This window comes from Oncorhynchus nerka, linkage group LG12, assembly GCF_034236695.1.
Source record: "Oncorhynchus nerka isolate Pitt River linkage group LG12, Oner_Uvic_2.0, whole genome shotgun sequence".
NCBI lineage: Eukaryota > Metazoa > Chordata > Actinopteri > Salmoniformes > Salmonidae > Oncorhynchus > Oncorhynchus nerka.
In genome coordinates, this window is record NC_088407.1 from 46,367,650 (window position 1) to 46,390,726 (window position 23,077).

Consider the following 23,077-nt stretch of genomic DNA (forward strand, 5'->3'; position numbering starts at 1 on the left):
TCCAGAGGCAAGGAGGCCAATTAACAATTTTCACTTTCTCAGCATCGCTTAATGTCAATCATTAAAACCTAATGGACTATTTCAACCTACTGACTATTCAGCTATTTACAGCGAGAACGAAGAAGCGGCCTTAAACTCTCAAGAGCTGACAGAGGAAATTCAGGACATTCCTTCAGTGTAGCTCCAGAGATCTCGAGATTTTCAGTGCAAAACGAGCAATATAGGTCTCAGAAGAAGAAAAACAGACATATATATATAGGTATATATATATATATATATATATATATATATATATATATATATATAAACTGGGTTGATATCATAACAAGAACCAAAAACCATTACCGGAAAGATGGGAATCATAAAAATGCCCCCTGAAAAAACATCAACACTCTTGAAGATTAACGCTAGCTTTTACTCCTATCCTAAAGCCCAACTATTAGGCTTTAAGAGAGAGACCTACTCTTAGGCCTTTACTCACACTGTAAAGGTTTCGTTTCACTCTCAGTCTTATATCTTGCTCAGCCAGCCTCTCCCTTGACACTATAAAATTATAGATATGCGTGTCGTCAAAAGAGTCATTCCATTTCCCTGTCGTCTGGACCAGTATAAAACGCATCAGCTGCCGACTATAGTAAGTAAGCATGCAAAAAAAACGATCGTTTGTGGTATCAAATACATGTTAAGAGGAAGAACACACATCTAGTTCAGCAAAAACCAACATACACATCTCTGATTTTAAAAAAAAGAAGGACAGAAGCAGAACCAAAAAAAGAAAGTGCGAACACCACCGCAACATTGTTGTTACCACATGGCGACCTTTTGTTATGTCGTGTGTGACCTCGATAGGTTCCTTTGCTTCGTACAGTAGTTTAGTGTTTGAGTCTCTGTAGTAAGTATTTTTCTCATAAGAACTCATATATACATGCAGACGAGAGGAATACCAGGCAATCACTCCTGATTCCTGTGATAGCAGAAACAACCAATCGGCTGATATGATAAAAGAGCAGAAGAAGAACCGATGTAAACAACCAAAATCTCTCTTCGGAGGTATTGCATGTCCCCGAAGTCCATTGCACACAACTAACCGATGACGGAAATGAAGGAAAGAAGAAGGAGAGGTCAGACTAGCGGAACTACTACAGTACTAGCACATATGAGAGCTGAGTGTATGATTCTATGACAGTGTGCCTGCTTTAGGGGGGACACGGTGTTACATTACCGCCCCTGGCTGAGTAAGGGTCAAGGGTTCCGTTATCCCTCCCTCTCTTTCCTTTGAGTGTGATGAGTGTGCGTGTGAATCTCATCCATCCTCCATCATCCATACAGGCCAGGCCGCCTCATTCCATCCAATAGCCACGCTCCGTCCACAAACACCACCAAATGTTTGTCGTTTGTTTGTTTTTGGTTGAATTGAAATGAGGGGCGTTGTCTCGTTGTGTCTCTGCGAGTGCAGAGACAGAGAAGACAGGTCTAGGTGTGTGTTTTGGGGCGTCGTAGGAGTGGGGTCCGAAGTGGAGGGTCCTAGTTGAGGACTTGCGGTGGTCCATCCGGGCGCCGGGTTTGGACAATCTGCTGTTTCTGCTTGGGGCGAGCTTCGGCGTTGTTGTCGTCTTCGGCGTCGCTGTCGCACACCTGCACGACCACACTGGGGGTCGACTCCGTGCCCGCGTGCAGCTCATAATTCTCCCCTAGAGAGGGAGTGGGGAGGGAAGGATGGAGGGGGGGAGGAGAGAGACAGGGAGGGAGAGAAAGGGAGAGAAAGAGAGTGAGGGAGAGAAAAAAAAGTGAGACTAATATACCAGACTTTATTTGCCTTTACAGTGCTACACATGCATCAACAGGCCTACATCAGCATTCCAGTTTAAATATTTTGATTAGATGAGCCCCTGAATGTCGGATCTCCCACTGAAGCAGATTGAAGCGAGTCAACCCACTCCAGGAACAGATGCAAAAGCCAGGAAAAAATTGTTCTCTCTAGAACCTAAAAGGGTTCTTCAGCTGTCCCCATAAGATAACTCTTTGAAGAACCCCTTTTGGTTCCAGGTAGAACTCTTCAGGGGTCCATGTAGAACCCTTCCTGACAGACGGAACTCCCCTGCAATGGCCGGTGGTTCCCAATGGCCAATGTTATCAGCTGTTGCAACACTGGCTGGCTGCAGCCTAATGAAATGTACCTCAAGATAGGAGAGGGTCAAACTGTCTGTTGCTATCATGTGCCAAACAACTAGTGAATTGGCTACTAGAGAATATATAACACGTTATAAATGTTAGATGGCATGGAACAAATGTTACTAACGTTATATGATTCTTAAAATATACAGCAAGTATAATATATCAAATAGAGGTGGAATAATACAGATATCAAGATTTGATATACTTCGGTATTCATGTCATTAGAAGCAATTCTCCTCAACCACACCCACAAATTTGGAAAAACAAACATTCTTTCCCATTGACCCCCATTGTAAAAGAGCCAACTTCGTCGTCGATCTTTTGCTATACAGAATTGACAAAACTTCCAGAAAAGCTGCTGGGTTGTTCAATGTGAGTGTAAACAGGTAAAAAAATCCTGACCATTGGTTCGCAATGCGTCCATGTAAGGAAATAGAGCCTACGAGAATAGCCTTCTGGCTTCAAGCTATTCGGTGTGGAAGAGTGGGAAAGTGGGGACACATTGTCCAAGTAAGCTACACATAGCTATGTGTGTGGAAAACATTTAATCATAGCTTGTTTAGTATAGTCTGTTTGTAACTCCACTTACTACTTGTAGCTTTATAGTCTTTATGTTTGTGTTGTTGGTCTTGGCTAGTTTAGAATATATTCGTTTTTAGATGAGTTTATTACTCACATGCACATGGTTGCAGATGTAATTGTAGGGTACTTTCACACCCTGATCTGTTTCACCTGTCTTTGTGCTTGTCTCCACCCCCCTCCAGGTGTTGCCAATCTTCCTCATTATCTCCAGTGCATTTATACCTGTGTTCTCTGTTTGTCTGTCGCCAGTTCGTCGGTTCTGACCATTCTGCCTGTCCTGACCCTGCCTGCTGTTCTGTACCTTATTGACACTGACCTGGATACGGACCTCTGCCTGCCTTTGACCTGTCTTTTGCCTGCCCCCTATTTGGGTCAGTAAACATCTGTGACTCTAGCTGTCTGCATCTGGGTCTTACCCTCAGTTCTGATAGTACGAACTGGCCATGACTGACCCAGCAGACTCAGACCAGCTCCACAATGCTGTCTCCCTGTAAGGAACCACCTTTGGAAGACAAGGAGTTACTGCAATGTCTTATGTAGGGACTCCATACCCTGGCAGAATGCCATGACCAGGGGGCCTGCCCATCTTCTTCAACAGCTTAAAGCTCTGCTTGGTAGATAGCTAGCTTCACGTGGCTTAATGTTAGCACCGTCATGAAAAGGGGCATGAAGGAAGCCCTCACGTGGCTTAATGTTGGCACCGTCATGAAAAGGGGCATGAAGAAAGCCCTACAATATTACATTTTTCTAAGTAGTGAAAATGCTTGGGAGCCGGCAATGTTGAAAAGTAATCTAGACATTTTGTACATTTCTTAAATGTAGTTTTGTTATTGACTAAAACAAGCATAAAACAAGAAAATTGTGTCTGAAAAAGGTTGTTTGTTTTTGCTGTGAGCCAATTGGGTAACCAAGGTAACCACATGTTGTTTTCCCATAGGTGGGCAGGGCCTCAATGTTCTATTTAATACCGACTAGGCAACACCAATGCTCACATCACAACTGCCCTCAAATATGCATGCAGATTGTATCACGGTTGCCATGAAGACCAGACAGGGCAGAGGGAAACGTGATAAGAGGTTTCCCACACCACTGTCTGACAGGAAAAACAAGGCCCTATTTTGTCCCGGGAAGGTCACTACCATAGGCGGCCAGCAGAGAGTGCTAGGGCGCCACACTGCAGCAAAGCACTAATCTGAATCCGAGGCAGGCTAAAGAAGCCCAAACAAGCGTCAGCTCTATTTCCTGATGCCTCCTCCTGTTACCATAGTAACAGTGAGTGCAGCGGTGGTCTGGGCTTCAACATGGTAAATCATGTAATGTAGGAATCATGATTGTTCTTGTAATGCATTAGAGGGGGTTGTGGTGGTGCATTTGAAATGAAGCCATGTCAGAGGCTACATGGCATAGGCTATATCTCGTTTAACAGCCCTTAATGTTCCCTGGTAGACTATAAGAGAAGCACTCAAAATGGTACTGCATGTCCTGATGTCTAGATGAAAAGACACTTCACACACAAACGTATTGACGCACATGTAGAGTGAAGAACACACACCTATAATAGAACTAGGGACCAGACCTTTTCCTGACAACAGGCCAGGAGTTTTTCTTGGATCAGGTCACGTGGGCCTATTAAAAACATATTATGGTGTAACTGACGACCATATCTTAGAAGGGTCTCCTTTTTACAGATGACAAGGGTCTTTAGCATCATAAAACAATGAATCTGTCCTTCCTCCTGAAGTGTGCAAATTGTTGGTTCCCTTCCCTTCATGGACTTAGAAGGAAATAACTGGCGTAAGAATAACAGTAGAAACTCCCTCGAGCCCAATGCTTTAACATTTGTGGGGAGTTGTGTATGGGTGCACACATCAGGAGAAAGGACATGTTACTGGGACGCACACAGTGAAGAATCCTGGGAGCTTGGTGACCTAGTAAACCATGTGACCCTCCTGACCCCAGTATGAAAGAACACAGGTGTCATTACTCCAACACAGGTGTCATTACGCCAAACACAGGTGTCATTACTCCCTGTTTGATATGGCTGGCATCTCTCAAAGGTCACAGTCTGCCTGCAAACGCTAGCCCTCTACTCAGCCAGACAGACAGAGAAGTGTGGATGCCATAAGAGAGAGGCATAAGGGAACATAATATATAGTCTGAGGATTCATCTCTTTTTCTGATGGACATTCATACTTCGTCAACCACCCAGCATGCCGCACAAAGCAATTGTATGCTTGAATGCTAATTGGTGCCCTTTTTGTGACCTTACTGTTGTCCTATGATTCTCACGATACCACAGCAGATAAAGCTGGTGAACTCAGTTCAGTTAACAATTTGAGTAAATGTTTATAAAAGGGTAGAGTGTGTGTGTGCTTTAAATGACTTAAATGTAAATGTAAAATGGTGTGTATTTATGTGTACGTATGTGTGCGTGCATTTGTGTATGTGTCTATATATATTTTTATGTGTGTGTGTGTGCACAAGAGTGTGTGTAAAGTGTGTGTGTACTGACCTGGGCCTAGCTTGGCCACAGCACACAGCAGGTCGTAGTTGATGACAGGCGTTGCGTCTTCGCTCTGGCTCCAGCCCACGCCCGGCGAGGCGGGGGGCGAGATGAGGAACTGTTTGACGGGCGCGGGAGGGGCCAGGTACGACTTGTCTATGTCCTCCCCAGAGTTCTGAACCTATAGAGGGGGGGAAAGGAGGAGAGGAGACAGGGGGGCATGTCAGAACGGATCATGTTCATTTGGACACACCATGGAAAAATGTTAAAACATTGCAATGCTGGAAACATTAAAGTAGAAAACATTAAAGATACGTTGTGCATTAATGAATACATCCCGGCTGCTATTGTATAGGAAGCACACTGTGTTCTCTTCCCGTTGGCTCTTCCTGTTGGAACACTATGTACTGGATTATATCTATATAATACACGCACTCGGTGTAGGGATGGACAAGAGTAATCGAGTACTCGAACGGACGTCAAAGTTCGATTTTTTAAACCAGAGATCACATTCTTTTTCAAATACTGTATAATTATTTGGTGGAATGTGCTTAGTGCCTGTCTGAAAAAAATACATTTTGTCTTGAAGACGATGTTAATTTGCTTTGACTCTGGTGTTCCAATTGTACATGTGCATTTGCAGGGCACAACAACAAAAAAGATACCAAGCCAAGCATTAGACAGTTCTTCTCCCTACATTTCCTTTCCCCTCCATGTCTCATTCACTCAATTGCGTTCCGACCGCTCCCTCTACACACGTGTGCTGCGTGCGCACACAAGCTCCTGTTACGCATACAGAGATAAATGCATCTAACTGATGGGAAACTACACAAGCTACATTCCTTGCCAAATGACGACAGTTTCATCACAAATTGAAAATGGACTGGTTGATTGAAGTAGGAAAATATGTGTTCCAACAATGAGCTGCAGTTTTGGAATAATTGCTTCCCGTCTATTTTCCTCTTAGGCTACTTTGCCAACTGCTAGTGCCATTTCCCGATTGGTTAGCCTAGGCTATAACCCATAGACAGATTCCACACTGAAAATAAGCAAAAACTCTAGTTTGATAAAGACAGAGTGTATTTTTTTTTTTATCAGAATCATTAAGCATAGGCCTACATAGGGAATTCATCATCATGCAGTGTTCAATGTGGAATTGTTCATCCTTTTTGAAAATTCCAACGAGGCAGAATAAACTAAATCGAACTGTAGACACATTTTGGTTTGTAACCTTGAAAAAAAATGGTCTTTCAACTCACCAAACTGAGCCCTGCTTCAAATGATCACCCTGTGAGAAAGAATGTTCCAGAAGCGCGAGATGCATATCACATCACACTGGCAACTTGTTTAATTTGGAGAAAAAAAAGTATGTTCTATTTTATTCTGTTATATTACATCATTTTTGTTTGTTTTGTTTTTAACTATAAAATAGGTTTGTATTGACTGTGATAAGGCCTTGGAAAATAAGAGCTTCTTGTCTGCTCAATTAACAAAACAAGGTTATGCCATTGCACAGCCATAGGCTTCTACAACCCACTGAGGTTACTGCCTTTTTGAAGATTGTGTTTCACTATACAATATAACCAGTTGATATTACGGTTTCAATAAATTAATCTTAAATGGCACTTGCTTTTTTGATTGGCTGAATATATATGGGGCAATTTAGCAATTAGGATTTGTTCCCTGTAATGTTTATGATATATGAGGCATTGTTGCACAAAAAAAAGTGAGTAAAAATGTCAAATGCCCATCCTTAAACACCTTGGTTTGTAAGAGGTGTGTAAACTGCAGGGAAGTCAGGCGCAGGAGAGCAGAACTGGGTAATAACTGGAGCAGTTTAATGATGCAAAACCAACGGCACCCAGGACAACAAAATATGGGTTGAAATAACACGTCGCAAACCAGTCTGAAGTGCACAAAACACTTTACAACAAACAATTCCACACACAGACATGGGGGGAACAGAGGGTTATATACACATCACAAAATGAGGGAATGTAAACCAGGTGTGTGGGAAAACAAGACAAAACAAATGGAAAATGAAAGGTGGATCGGCGATGGCTAGAAAACCGGTGACGTCGACCGCCGCCCGAACAAGGAGAGGAACCGACTTCGGCGGAAGTTGTGACATAGGTAGTCCCCTTAATGGCCCACCCACGTAGAAAACACACTCCGAACAAACACATGCTGAGCACAACCAAGGATCATAGTCATTAGCAGAACCCACTCACTCACACACACACACACCCACAATACACACAAGGACGCATTCCCGACTACACACACTCACGCACAAACACAGAACACACTCACGCACACATACACAATGCCTGTAGAGAGACATACAAAGACACACACACTTGCAATGACACAAAAGGGAAAAAATGTGGAATTAATGACAACGCTTCAGAAAAACCTCAGACTGAGGGACTTGAACCCATTGTGAGTGGAGGACGAGGTCAGGTCTAGCTCAGAGGCCACTACATTCTCAATGGGGAGAGTACAGTATAGAAATAGAGAAAGAAAGGCTGCACACAAATATGCTGCTCCCGAGTGCTTTGATTCAACCTGCACCACAAGGCTATGTGTCTTGTATCTTGCATATGAAACATCTCTCTCGTGGAACCAGTGCAAATAAAGTACTTGGGAAAGTACTTAATGGGAGCAGCTGCCAATGGCATGTGCCGGCTCTATAGTAGTACATTGCACTCCACATATAGTGATCACATTTGTTCTGGACGATTTGATCACTCTAAGCAGTTGATTACAACAATTACAGAAAGCGCATTCACGATAGCAGAGTGTACGTTTTTTGTTGTCGGGGCCATGGACGGTGTGAACATTTGGGATGAGCAAATCACTTCCTCACACAGCGTTGGAGAGTACAGTAAAGTAAGGTATGTGCCTGAGGATACAGTGTACTGACGTGTGGCAGGTAGCCTAGCGGTTAAGAGCGTTGGGCCAGTAACCAAAAGGTCGCTGGTAAGAATCCTAGAGCCGACTAGGTGAAAAATCTCAACCCCAATTAGTCCTATAAGTCTTCTGGATGAGAGAGTCTGCTTCATTACTAAAGTGTAAAATGTAAGTGCAGGCCCCCGGTGTCCGGTCTGGAGTGTGAAGTCACAAAATACTCCTCAGTTTTATCAGCTGTCCTGGTGGTTGGTCTCAGACTATCCCGCAGGTGAATAAGCCAGATGTGGAGGTCCTGGGCTGGCGTGGTTACACGTGGTCTGCGGTTGTGAGGCCAGTTGGATGTACTGCCAAATTCTCTAAAACTACATTTGAGGCGGCTTATGGTAGAGAAATGAACATCGATTTGTCTGGCAACAGCTCTGGTGGACATTCTTGCAGTCAGCATGCCAATTGCATGCTCCCTCAAATCTTGAGACATCTGTGGCAAAATGTTGTGTGACAAAACTGCACATTTTAGAGTGGTCTTTTATTGTCACCAGCACAAGGAGCACCTGTGTAATGATCATGCTGTTTAATCATGCTGTTTAATTTGATGGGAGAGTTCCAAGATGGCGTAGCAGTAGTTGTCCTGTCGTATTGTCTCTCTGTAAATATCGTCTCTTTTTCGTTTTAGATATATATATATATATTTTTTCTTCGCATATCCTTAAAAACACTAACTCTCTAGCCCTCGCTATCTCCTTGCTTGCTAGTTCGGCACGCTAACTGCTAGCTTGTTTAGCCCAGGTCCGCTAACTACTACCTTGTTTACCCCGGCCTGCTAATCTGTTAGCTTGTTAGCACAGGCCTGCTAACCGTCCCGCCGCGTCCCAAAAACGCAGTGGCCCATATGTACTCTATCTCTTCCCGATTTAAAAAAAAGATTGTTTATACCTTCCGGAAACTTGCCTCACCCAATGTGATATGGAATCGCTATTATCTTTATTTTTAGAACACACTCAAGAACCTCCAGAAGCTAACCAGCTAGCTAGCTACAAGCTATTTAGTCATTGTTAGTTTTCTTAACCTGAATAACACTCGCCAGCCCAGCCCCCCTGCCCCATCCACCGCTGCCCCCTGGACTCTGATCACTTGGCTACATAGCTGATGCACGCTGGACTGTCCATTAATCACGATACTCCTTTCTGCTTGTTTGTTTTATCTGTCGGCCGAGTTGCCTAGTCAATGCCATCTCACCTGCTGTTGTTATGCTAGCTGATTAGCTGTTGGCTGTTGTCTCACCCACTGTTTTAGCTAGCTTTCCCAATTCAACACCTGTGTTCACTGTATGCATCGCTGTATGTCTCTCTCAAATGTCAATATGCCTTGTATACTATTGCTCAGGTTAGTTATCATTGTTTTAGTTCACAATGGAGCCCCTAGTCCTATTCCTCACACCCCTGATACCTCCTTTGTCCCACCTCCCACATATGCGGTGACCTCACCCATTACAACCAGCATGTCCAGAGATAAAACCTCTCTCATCATCACCCAGTGCCTGGGCTTACCTCCGCCGTACCCGCACCCCACCATACCCCTGTCTGTGCATTATGCCCTGAATATATTCTACCATGCCCAGAAACCTGCTCCTCTTATTCTCTGTCCCCAACGCTCTAGGAGACCAGTTTTGATAGCCCTTAGCCGCACCCTCATACTACTCCTTCTCTGTTCCGCGGGTGATGTGGAGGTAATCCCGGGCCCTGCATGTCCCCTGGCACCCTCATTTGTTGACTTCTGTGATCGAAAAAGCCTTGGTTTCATGCATGTCAACATTAGAAGCCTCCTCCCTAAGCTTGTTTTACTCACTGCTTTAGCACACTCTGCTAACCCTGATGTCCTTGCCGTGTCTGAATCCTGGCTCAGGAAGGCCACCAAAAATTCAGAGATTTCCATACCCAACTATAACATCTTCCGTCAAGATAGAACTGCCAAAGGGGGAGGAGTCGCAGTCTACTGCAGAGATAGCCTGCAAAGTAATGTCATACTTTCCAGGTCCATACCCAAACAGTTCGAGCTACTAATTCTGAAAATTACTCTCTCCAGAAATAAGTCTCTCACTGTTGCCGCCTGCTACCGACCCCCCTCAGCTCCCAGCTGTGCCCTGGACACCATTTGTGAATTGATTGCCCCCCATCTAGCTTCTGAGTTTGTTCTGTTAGGTGACCTAAACTGGGATATGCTTAACACCCCGGCAGTCCTACAATCTAAGCTAGATGCCCTCAATCTCACACAAATCATCAAGGAACCCACCAGGTACAACCCTAACTCTGTAAGCAAGGGCACCCTCATAGACGTCATCCTGACCAACTGGCCCTCCAAATACACCTCCGCTGTCTTCAACCAGGATCTCAGCGACCACTGCCTCATTGCCTGTATCCGCTACGGTGCCGCAGTCAAACGACCACCCCTCATCACTGTCAAGCGCTCCTAAAACACTTCTGTGAGCAGGCCTTTCTAATCGACCTGGCCCGGGTATCCTGGAAGGACATTGACCTCATCCCGTCAGTTGAGGATGCCTGGTCATTCTTTAAGAGTAACTTCCTCACCATATTAGATAAGCATGCTCCGTTCAAAAAATGCAGAACTAAGAACAGATACAGCCCTTGGTTCACTCCAGACCTGACTGCCCTCGACCAGCACAAAAACATCCTGTGGCGGACTGCAATAGCATCGAACAGTCCCCGCGATATGCAAATGTTCAGGGAAGTCAGGAACCAATACACGCAGTCAGTCAGGAAAGCTAAGGCCAGCTTCTTCAGGCAGAAGTTTGCATCCTGTAGCTCCAACTCCAAAAAGTTCTGGGACACTGTGAAGTCCATGGATAACAAGAGCACCTCCTCCCAGCTGCCCACTGCACTGAGGCTAGGGAACACGGTCACCACCGACAAATCCATGATTATCGAAAACTTCAACAAGCATTTCTCAACGGCTGGCCATGCCTTCCGCCTGGCTACTCCTACCTCGGCCAACAGCTCCGGCCCCCGCAGCTCCTCGCCCAAGCCTCTCCAGGTTCTCCTTTACCCAAATCCAGATAGCAGATGTTCTGAAAGAGCTGCAAAACCTGGACCCGTATAAATCAGCTGGGCTTGACAATCTGGACCCTCTATTTCTGAAACTATCCGCCGCCATTGTCGCAACCCCTATTACCAGCCTGTTCAACCTCTCTTTCATATCGTCTGAGATCCCCAAGGATTGGAAAGCTGCCGCAGTCATCCCCTCTTCAAAGGGGGAGACACCCTGGACCCAAACTGTTACAGACCTATATCCATTCTGCCCTGCCTATCTAAGGTCTTGAAAGCCAAGTCAACAAACAGGTCACTGACCATCTCGAATCCCACCGTACCTTCTCCGCTATGCAATCTGGTTTCGAGCCGGTCACGGGTGCACCTCAGCCACACTCAAGGTACTAAACGACATCATAACCGCCATCGATAAAAGACAGTACTGTGCAGCCGTCTTCATCGACCTTGCCAAGGCTTTCGACTCTGTCAATCACCATATTCTTATCGGCAGACTCAGTAGCCTCGGCTTTTCGGATGACTGCCTTGCCTGGTTCACCAATTACTTTGCAGATAGAGTTCAGTGTGTCAAATCGGAGGGCATGTTGTCCGGTCCTCTGGCAGTCCCTATGGGGGTGCCACAGGGTTCAATTCTCGGGCCGACTCTTTTCTCTGTGTATATCAATGATGTTGCTCTTGCTGCGGGCGATTCCCTGATCCACCTCTACGCAGACGACACCATTCTATACACTTTCGGCCCGTCATTGGACACTGTGCTATCTAACCTCCAATCGAGCTTCAATGCCATACAACTGCTCTTAAACGCTAGTAAAACCAAATGCATGCTTTTCAACCGATCGCTGCCTGCACCCGCTTGCCCGACTAGCATCACCACACTGGATGGTTCCGACCTTGAATATGTGGACACCTATAAGTACCTAGGTGTCTGGCTAGACTGCAAACTCTCCTTCCAGACCCATATCAAACATCTCCAATCGAAAATCAAATCAAGAGTCGGCTTTCTATTCCGCAACAAAGCCTCCTTCACTCACGCTGCCAAGCTTACCCTAGTAAAACTGACTATCCTACCGATCCTCGACTTCGGCGATGTCATCTACAAAATGGCTTCCAACACTCTTCTCAGCAAACTGGATGCAGTTTATCAGAGTGCCATCCGTTTTGTCACTAAAGCACCTTATACTACCCACCACTGCGACTTGTATGCTCTAGTCGGCTGGCCCTCGCTACATATTCGTCGCCAGACCCACTGGCTCCAGGTCATCTACAAGGCCATGCTAGGCAAAGCTCCGCCTTATCTCAGCTCACTGGTCACGATGGCAACACCCATCCGTAGCACGCACTCCAGCAGGTGTATCTCATTGAGCATCCCCAAAGCCAACACCTCATTCGGCCGCCTTTCGTTCCAGTACTCTGCTGCCTGTGACTGGAACGAATTGCAAAAATCGCTGAAGTTGGAGACTTTTATCTCCCTCACCAACTTCAAACATTAGCTATCTGAGCAGCTAACCGATCGCTGCAGCTGTACATAATCTATTGGCAAATAGCCCACCCATTTTCACCTACCTCATCCCCACAGTTTTTATTTATTTACTTTTCTGCTCTTTTGCACACAAATATCTCTACCTGTACATGATCATCTGATCATTTATCACTCCAGTGCTAATCTGCAATATTGTAATTATTCGCCTACCTCCTCATGCCTTTTGCACACATTGTATATAGACTCCCCTTTTTTTTCTCTACTGTGTTATTGACTTGTTAATTGTTTACTCCATGTGTAACTCTGTGTTGTCTGTTCACTCTGCTATGCTTTATCTTGGCCAGGTCGCAGTTGCAAATGAGAACCTGTTCTCAACTAGCCTACCTGGTTAAATAAAGGTGAAATAAAAAAAATAATAAAAAAAATCAGCTTCTTGATATGTCACACCTGGTGGATGGATTATCTTGGCAAAGGAAAAATGCTCACTAACAGGAATGTAAACAAATGTCTCCACAAAATACGAGAGAAATAAGCTTTGTGTGCGTATGGAAACATTTCTGGGATCTTTTATTTCAGCTCATGAAACATGGGACCAACACTTTATATTTTGCGTTTATATTTTTGTTCAGTATAACTAGTATAATACATAAATCCCCATAAAAATATGTCAGTTTAAGCTAGAGATATCTGTTTCTATGCATTGGATGAGTCACACTTCCGCATCTGCGGTGAAATCTGACAGAGCTAGAGCGGTGTTTGTCAGACCATGAGTTATCCTGAATATAGATCTTATCACAAAATCATTTATAGCATCCGGAACTGTTTGGCCTACAAACTATTATGACTACTCTATCGAAAGGGAAGACTCTCACGAACATGATGGTGTGCTCCGTTTTGCTCTATGACTACAATCGAACAGTCGAACAGTTTGGGCTACACACCAACATGATCCCTCTGTGGAAAGGTGACACTCTCTCGAATACGTACCTGTCAGTTGTTTTCCTAAAGAAAGTTGTCTGAAGGTCCTCGGTACAAGTTGAAAAGATTAATGGAGGTACACTACATGACCAAAAGTATGTGGACACTGCTCGTCAAACATCTTATTCCAAAATCATGGGAATTAATATGGAGTTGGTCCACCCAGTGCTGCTATAACAGCCTCTACTCTTCTGGGAAGGCTTTCCACTAGATTTTGGAACATTGCGGCGGGGACTTGCTTCCATTCAGCAACATGAGCATTAGTGAGGTCAGGCACTGATGTTGCTGTTTCAATTTGGCGTTTCAATTCATCCCAAAGGTATTCGATAGGGTTGAGGTCAGGGCTCTGTGCAGGCCAGTCAAGTTCTTCCACACCGATCTCGACAAACCATTTCTGTATGGACCTTGCTTTGTGCACAGGGACATCGTCATACTGAAACAGGAAAGGGCCTTCCCCAAACTGCTGCCACAAAGTTGGAAGCACAGAATCGTCTAGAATATCATTGTATGCTGAAGCATTAAGATTTCCCATCATTGGATCCAAGGGGCCTAGCCCGAACCATGAAAAACAGCCGCAGACCATTATTCCTCCTCCACCAAAATGTACAGTTGGCACTATGCATTCGGGCAGGTAGCATATTCCTGCCATCCGCCAAACCCAGATTCGTCCGTCGGACTGCCAGATGGTGAAGCATGATTCATCACTCCAGACGCGTTTCCACTGCTCCAGAGTTCAATGGTGGCGAGCATTACACCACTCCAGCCGACGCTTGGCATTGCGCATGGTGATCTTAGGCTTGTGTGCGGACGCTCGGCCATGGAAACCAATTACATTAAGTTACCAACGAACAGTTCTTGTGTGCTCAATTTTATACACCTGTCAGCAACGGTTGTGGCTGAAATAGCCGAATCCACTAATTTGAAGGGGTGTCCACATACTTTTGTATATATATTGTACGTCTGGCACTGCAGGATTTGAGTCCCTGGCGGTGTAGTGTGTTACTGATGGTAGGCTTTGTTACTTTACTTTTTACTTTCATTCACTAGGTCCCTCCATGTGGTTCTGGGATTTTTGCTCACCGTTCTTGTGATCATTTTGACCCCACGGGGTGAGATCTTGCGTGGAGCCCTAGATCGAGGGAGATTATCAGTGGTCTTGTATGTCTTCCATTTCCTAATAATTGCTCCCACAGTTGATTTCTTCAAACCAAGCTGTTTACCTATTGCAGATTCAGTCTTCCCTGGTGCAGGTCTACAATTTTGTTTCTGGTGTCCTTTGACAGCTCTTTGGTCTTGGCCATAGTGGAGTTTGGAGTGTGACTGTTTGAGGTTGTGGACAGGTGTCTTTTATACTGATAACAAGTTCAAACAGGTGCCATTAATACAGGTAACTATTGGAGGACAGAGGAGCCTCTTAAAGAAGAAGTTACAGGTCTGTGAGAGCCAGAAATCTTGCTTGTTTGTAGGTGACCAAATACTTATTTTCCACCATAATTTGCAAATAAACTCATAAAAAATCCTACAATGTGATTTTCTGGATTTTTTCCCCCTCATTTTGTCAGTCATAGTTGAAGTGTACCTATGATGAAAATTACAGGCCTCTCTCATCTTTTTAAGTAGGAGAACTTGCACAATTGGTGGCTGACTGTTTAGTACCAGAAATATGGGGATAAATACAGTTGAAGTCAGTTTACATACACCTTAGCCAAATACATTTAAACTCAGTTTTTCACAATTCCTGACATTTAATCCGAGAAAAAAATCCCTGTCTTAGGTCAGTTAGGATCACCACTTTATTTTAAGAATATGAAATGTCAGAATAATAGTAGAGAAATTGATTTACTTCAGCTTTCATTTCTTTCATCACATTCCCAGTGGGTCAGAAGATCACATACACTCAATTAGTATTTAGGTTGCATTGCCTTTAAATTGTTTAACTTGGGTCAAACGTTTCGGGTAGCCTTCCACAAGCGTCTCACAATAAGTTGGGTGAATTTTGGCCCATTTCTCCTTACAGAGCACGCTTTTTCAGTTCTGTAAACACATTTTCTATAGGATTTAGGTCAGGGCACTGTGATGGCCACTCCAATACCTTGACTTTGTTGTCCTTAAACCATTTTGCCACAACTTTGGAAGTATGCTTAGGGTCATTGTCCATTTGGAAGACCAAATGCGACCAAGCTTTAACTTCCTGACTGATGTTGCTTCAAGATATCCACATAATTTTCCTACCTCATGATTCCACCTATTTTGTGAAGTGCACCAGTCCTCCTGCAGCAAAGCACCCTCACAACATGATGCTGCCACCCCCGTGCTTCACGGTTGGGATGGTCTTCTTTGGCATGCAAAGCCTCCCCTTTTTCCTCCAAACATAACGATGGTCATTATGGCCAAACAGTTCTATTTTTGTTTTATCAGACCAGAGGACATTTCTCCAAAAAGTACGATATTTGTCCACATGTGCAGTTGCAAACCGTGGCTTCTTCCTTGCTGAGTGGCCTTTCAGGTAATGTCGATATAGGACTCGTTTTACTGTGGTTATAGTTACTTTTGAACCTGTTTCTTCCAGCATCTTCACAAGGTCCTTTGCTGTTGTTCTGGGATTGATTTGCACTCCTCACACCAAAGTTTGTTCATCTCTAGGAACGCGTCTCCAGAACGCGTCTCCTTCCTGAGTGGTATGACGGCTGCGTGGCCCCATGGTGTTTATATTTGCGTACCATTGTTTGTACAGATAAATGTGGTACCGTCAGGCATTTGGAAATTGCTCCCAAGGATGAACCAGACTTGTGGAGGTCTACAATTTATTTTCTGAGGTCTTGGCTGACTTCTTTTGATTTTCCCATAATGTGAAGCAAAGAGGCACTGAGTTTAAAGGTAGGCCTTGAAATGCATCCACAGGTACACCTCCAATTGACTCAAATTATATCAATTAGCCTATCAGAAGCTTCTAAAGCCATGAAATCATTTTCTGGAATTTTCCAAGCTGTTTAAATGCACAGTCAACTTAGTGTATGTAAACTTCTGACCCAATGGAATTGGGATACAGTGAATTATATGTGAAATAATCTGTCTGTAAACAATTGTTGGAAAAATTACTTGTGTCATGCACAAAGTAGATGTCCTAACCGACTTGCCAAAACTATTGTTTGTTGACAAGAAATTTGTGGTGGTTGAAAAACGAGTTTTAATGACTCCAACCTAAGTGTATGTAAACTTCTGACTTCAATTGTACATGTAAAAAATTAAAACAAGTTTCCTGATCTTTCTTATATCTCTCAGATCGAGGTCAAACACTTCAGAACAAATTTCCTTTAGATTCTGTTAGTCCATGTAGTGAATATGTTATTCAATGTGTTTGTATTGGCTAATAGCGGTCAGCCAATTATATAAAAATTATACTTTTTTTATACTTAAAGGAATTTTACAATTCAAAATCAAATAGCAAAATTATCCTTGGTATGACCTTCTTAAAACAATTCCTTATAGCATAGTAGAACCCCCCCCCCCCTCCCCTACCTCGACTTAGACAGGGCTTAGACTCATATGGGTTAAATAGTGATCCTTTCTGACTACTATTTTGTTGTCACACAGTACCCCGTGCTGACATAGACCAATCGAGGGCCAGCAGGCTACGAGGAAGCTCACCCCCTCATGCCATAGGTTGACTCTTACGGCCACTTTCACCATGATGCTTAGTGATTTTGTGGTGCCATTCCATTCCACAATATGGCGCGCTTCAAATTCACATATTTCCAGCTTCACATGCCATCTGGAGTTTTCCATAAAAATACGTGGATGACATCACTATCTACTGGTCTTAATGTCTATGCTTTAGCATAATTTATACCTGGTGCTAACAAGTGTCCTCTTGTCCTGATCTTGTCCTCATTCTGATATTGTGCCCACATTTTCTGAAACATGTCTACACATTAAAATGTGTTTCATATCCATCCACTGTGTCTTTTTAAACATTATTTTTCATGTATTTCACCTTTATTTAACCAGGTAAGCTAGTTGAGAAATAGTTATCATTTACAAATGCGACTTGGCCAAGATAAAGCAAAGCAGTGCGACAGAAACAACAACACAGAGTTACACATGGAATAAACAAGCTTACAGTCAATAACACAATAGAAGAAAAAGAAAGTCTATATACAGTGTGTGCAAATGGCATGAGGTGGTAAGGCAATAAATAGGCCATAGTAGCAAAGTAATTCAAATTTAGCAGATTAACACTGGGGTGATAGATGAGCAGATGATGATGAGCAGATGATGATGTGTAAGTAGTGATACTGGTGTGCAAAAGAGCAGCAAAGTAAATAAAAACAAGATGGGGCTGAGGTAGGTAGATTGGGTGGGCTATTTACAAATGGTCTATGTACAGCTGCAGCGATCGGTTAGCTTCTCAGATAGCTGATGTTTAAAGTTAGTGAGGGAAATGTAAATCTCCAGCTTCCGCGATTTTTGCAATTCGTTCCAGTCACTGGCAGCAGAGAACTGGAAGGAAAGACGGCCAATGGAGGTGTTGGCTTTGGGGATGACCAGTGAGATATACCTGCTGGAGCGCGTGCTACGGGTGGGTGTTGTTACCATGACCAGTGAGCTGAGATAAGGCGGAGCTTTACCTAGCATAGACTTATAGATAACCTGGAGCCAGTGGGTCTGGCGACGAATGTGTAGCGAGGGCCAGCCGACTAGAGCATACAGGTCGGAGTGGTGGGTGGTATAAGGCGCTTTGGTAACAAAACGGATGGCACTGTGATAGACTACATCCAATTTGCGAAGTCGAGGATCGGTAGGATAGTCCGTATTACTAGGGTAAGTTTGGCGGCGTGAGTGAAGGAGGCTTTGTTGCGTAATAGTGTCTGGATTGTGACCAGATTTCCTGGTCCCTCCCTGTATGCAAATGATTTTACAGCTATTATTTCAAAAATAATATTTATTTATTTATTTTAAGATGCATATTGATGCATAAGTCAATGGTGCCATCTGTCAATGATTTTTATAAGGTGGGATAATGATGATTTAAATGGTTTAACTGTCCTGATCCATCTATACATGTAAGATATCCAAACACAATGCGTGCCTGACTACCTCCGGAAGTGGTCAGGAAGATCTGATCACAAACAGTTCACAATGCGTTTTTTAATCGTCTTCACCTGTCTGAAAATGTGGGCACAATCAGAATGTGGAAAAGATCAGGACAAAGGATGCATGTTAGAACCATGTATAAACGGGGCTTCTGTAACACCTGGGGTCGTGTTTACTAGGTACCAAATTGAAAAAGAAACACTGAAAAATGGAGGGACTATCCAATCTAGACTTTAAAAACATTCATTTCAGTTTTCCATTGCAAAACAAACCTTAAACCAGGAAGAGTTCACTCACCTGGGCAAAGTAAAGCTCGAGCTGCTTCCCATTGAACTCGGTCTCGTGGAGCTCGACACGAGCGCGGGCGGCCGCCTCCGGAGTGCTGAAGCTGATGCGGACTCGCCTGAAGCTCTTGAACATCTGGAAGGACGTCTGCTCGTCATAGATCCTGAATAAGGCCTCAAACCGCTCCTGGGAGAGAAAGAAAGAACAATTGGCCATTTTAGACTGGAGTTGATCCTGCTCCTGTCCTGAAATGTCACCATTAAGCATTTCAGGCATTTTATGTAAGGTAGCATATCCCTACACTGCAGCATAGCTCTAGAGGTGTGTTCTCCCCTTACAAGGTTTTGAGCATCTGGAAAGGTGTTATATAAATGCAATCAATTAATGTAATTATTATAAACCTACATATATAAATCTACATCCATAGATGCTGCTCCATGGCTGACCCTGTGCCTTGTGTGTGTGATACACGTGAATGTGTGCATTTTGGGGAGGGTTAAGATTAGGCTGAAATAAAAAAAGGACAATAAAGTATATATTCTATTAATTAATGAAAGGAAGCAGACAAACAGTGGGAGAGAGGGGAGTAGTGAAAAGGGTGGGTGAAACAGAATATGATCTTGTCATTTGAGCAATAGGGGACATAGGGGTGTCCTGTGTCATAGTTCCTCTCTTGTGGCCCATCCTCTGTTGTGGTAGCACTCTAGCGGCATCTGCTACGCGTATTGGATTTTCTGGACTGGCGGACATGTTGGATTGTGAAATTTGAGGATTTCAACTTTCCAGGTTCACCCTCCCCTGTTGTTCACTAAGCAGACTGGAAAAGGCAGACTTTTTGAAAAAAAAGTGTATATCAGATATATTATACAGTGCATTTGGAAACTATTCAGACCCCTTGATTTTTGAAAAAATAATAGTGTATATCAGATATATTATACAGTGCATTTGGAAAGTATTCAGACCCCTTGACTTTTTTGAAAAAATAGTGTATATCAGATATATTATACAGTGCATTTGGAAAGTATTTAGACCCCTTGATATTTTCAACATTTTTCTTATTCTAAAATGAATTCAATTTTTGTTTATTTCTCATCAACCTACACACAATACCTCATAATGACAAAGTAAAAACAGGATGGTTTTTTTGTGTGCAAATGTATTAAAAATATTCAGACCCTTTACTTAGTACTTTGTTGAAGCACCTTTGGCAGCGATTACAGTATTGAGTCTTCTTGGGTATGATGCTACAAGCTTGGCACACCTGTATTTGGGGAGTTTCTCCCATTCTTCTCTACAGATCCTCTCAAGCTCTGTCAGGTTGGATGGGGAGCAGTGCTGCACAGCTATTTTCAGGTCTCTCCAGAGATTGGGTTCAAGTCCGGGCTCTGGCTGGACCACTCAAGGACATTCAGAGACTTGTCCCGAAGCCAATCCTGTGTTGTCTTCGCTGTGTACTTAGGGTCGTTGGTGAACCTTCGCCACAGTCTGAGGTCCTGAGGTTTTCATCAAGGATCTCTCTCCCAGTCCCTGCCACTGAATAACATCCCCAGAGCATGATGCTGCCACCACCATGCTTCACCTTAGGGATGGTCTTTCAGGTGCCTTTTGGCAAACTCCAAGCAGGCTGTCAAGTGCCTTTTACTGAGAAGTGAGTTCCGTCTGGCCACTGTAGTATAAAAGCCTGATTGGTGGAGTGCTGCAGAGATGGATGTCCTTCTGAAAGGTTCTCCCATCTCCACAGAGGAACTCTGGAGCTCTGTCATAGTGAGCATCGGGTTCTTGGTCACCTCCTTGACCAAGGACCTTCTTCCTCAATTTCTCAGTTTGGTCGGGCAGCCAGCTCTAGGAAGAGTCTTAGTGGTTCCAAACTTCTTCCATTTAAGAATGAAGGAAGCCACTGTGTTCTTGCTGACCTTCAATGCTGCAGATCTGTGCCTCGACACAATCCTGTCTCGGAGCTCTATGGGGCAATTCCTTCGACCTCAAGGCTTGGTTTTTCCTCTGACATGCATTGTCAACTGTGAGACCTTATATAGACAGGTGTGTGCCTTTCCAAATCATGTCCAATCATTTGAATTTACCACATGCGGACTCCAATCAAGTTGTAGAAACATCTCAAGGATAATCAATGGAAACAGGATTCACCTGAGCTCAATTTCGAGTCTCATAGCAAAGGGTCTGAATACTTACGTAAATAAGGGATTTCTGTTTTTTATTTTTAATACATTTGCAAAAATGTCAAAAACATGTTTTCGCTTCGTCACTATGGGGTATTGTGTGTAGATTGATGAGGGAAAAATATATTGAATCCATTTTAGAATAAGGCTGTAACGTAACAAAATTTGGAAGAAGTCAAGGGGTCTGAATACTTTCTGAATGCACTGTAGCTTCGAAATCGTGACATTATGAACTTTTTAAGAAAATAAGCTGTTTCTTGACTCTATATACATGAATATACAGTGCCAGTCAAAAGATTGCACACACCTACCTACTCATTCAAGTATTTTTCTACATTGTAGAATAATAGTGAAGACATCAAAACTATTAAATAACACATATGGAATCATGTAGTAACCAAAAAAGTGTTAAACAAATCAAACAATTTTTTTTGCCTTGATGATAGCTTTGGCATTCTCTCAACCAGCTTCACCTGGAATGCTTTTCCAACAGTCTTGATGGAGTTCCCACATATGCTTAGCACTTGTTGGCTGCTTTTCTTTTACTCAATTTGGTTGAGGTCGGGGGATTGTGGAGTGAGCTTGTGGCCACAAAATGGGACCACAAGTGTTAAAGTGCATAAAAGTCATCTGTCCTTGGTTGCAGCACTCACTAAGGAGTTCCAAACGGCCTCTGGAAGCTATGTCAGCACAAGAAGTGTTCGTCAGGAGATCCGTGAAATGGGTTTCCATGGCTGAGCAGCCGCACACAAGCCTAAGATCACCATGCGCAATGCCAAGCGTCAGCTGGAGGGCTGTAAAGTTCACCGCCATTGGACTCTGTAGCAGAGGAAACGCGTTCCCTGGAGTGATGAATCACGCTTCACCATCTGGTAGTCCGACGGACGAATCTGGGTTTGGTAGACGTCAGGAGAACGATACCTGCCCGAATGCATAGTGCCAACTGTAACGTTTGGTGGAGGATGAATAATGGTCTGGGGCTGTTGTTCATGGTTCGGGCTAGTTTCAGTGATGGGAAATCTGAATGCCACAGCATACAATGACATTCTAGATGATTCTGTGCTTCCAAATTTGTGGCAACAGTTTGGGGAAGGTCCTTTCCTGTTTCAGCATGACAATGCCCCCATGCACAAAGGGAGGTCCATAGAGAAATGGTTTGTCGAGATCGGTGTGGAAGAACTTGACTGGCCTGCGCAGAGCCCATACCTCAACCCCAATGAACACCCTTGGTATGAATTGGAACACCGACTGCGAGCCAGGCATAATCGACCAACATCAATGCCAGACCTCACTAATGCTCTCGTAGCTGAATGGAAGCAAGTCCCCGCAGGATTGTTCCAAAATCTAGTGGAAAGCCTTCCCAGAAGGGTGGAGACTGTTATAAACATTAAAAACACCTGCTCTTTCCATGACATAGACTGACCAGGTGAGCTATGATCCCTTATTGATGTCACCTGTTAAATCCACTTCCATCAGTGTAGATGAAGGGGAGGAGACAGGTTAAAGAAGGATTTTTAAGCCTTGAGAATTGAGACATTGATTGTGTATCTGTGCCATTCAGTGAGTGAATGGGCAAGACAAAAGATTTGAAGTGCCTTTGAAAAGGTAATGGTAGTAGGTGCCATGTGCACCGGTTTGAGCGTGTCAAGAACTGCAACACTGATGGTTTTTCACACTCAACAGTTTCCTGTATGTATCAAGAATGGTCCACCACCCAAAGGACATCCAGTCAACTTGACACAACTGTGAGAAGCATTGGAGTCAATACGGGCCAGCATCCTTGTGGAACGCTTTCGACACCTTGTAGTTCATGCACAAACTAATTGAGGCT

General features: G+C 43.8%; 1 protein-coding gene across 1 annotated transcript in view; it reads right to left on the bottom strand.

Annotated features, from left to right (window-relative positions):
• Positions 1–314: 314 nt before the first annotated feature.
• Positions 315–23,077, bottom strand: part of LOC115138279 (calcipressin-2-like) — a 53,903-nt gene continuing 31,140 nt past the window's right edge. Inside the window, exons 2-4 of the mRNA XM_029674968.2 lie at positions 19,082–19,255; positions 5,270–5,441; positions 315–1,691 (exon numbers count right to left, since the gene is read on the bottom strand). Coding sequence (XP_029530828.1) covers positions 1,525–1,691; positions 5,270–5,441; positions 19,082–19,255 — 513 coding nt within the window. The 3' untranslated portion in view covers positions 315–1,524. The remainder of the gene's footprint in view (positions 1,692–5,269; positions 5,442–19,081; positions 19,256–23,077) is intronic.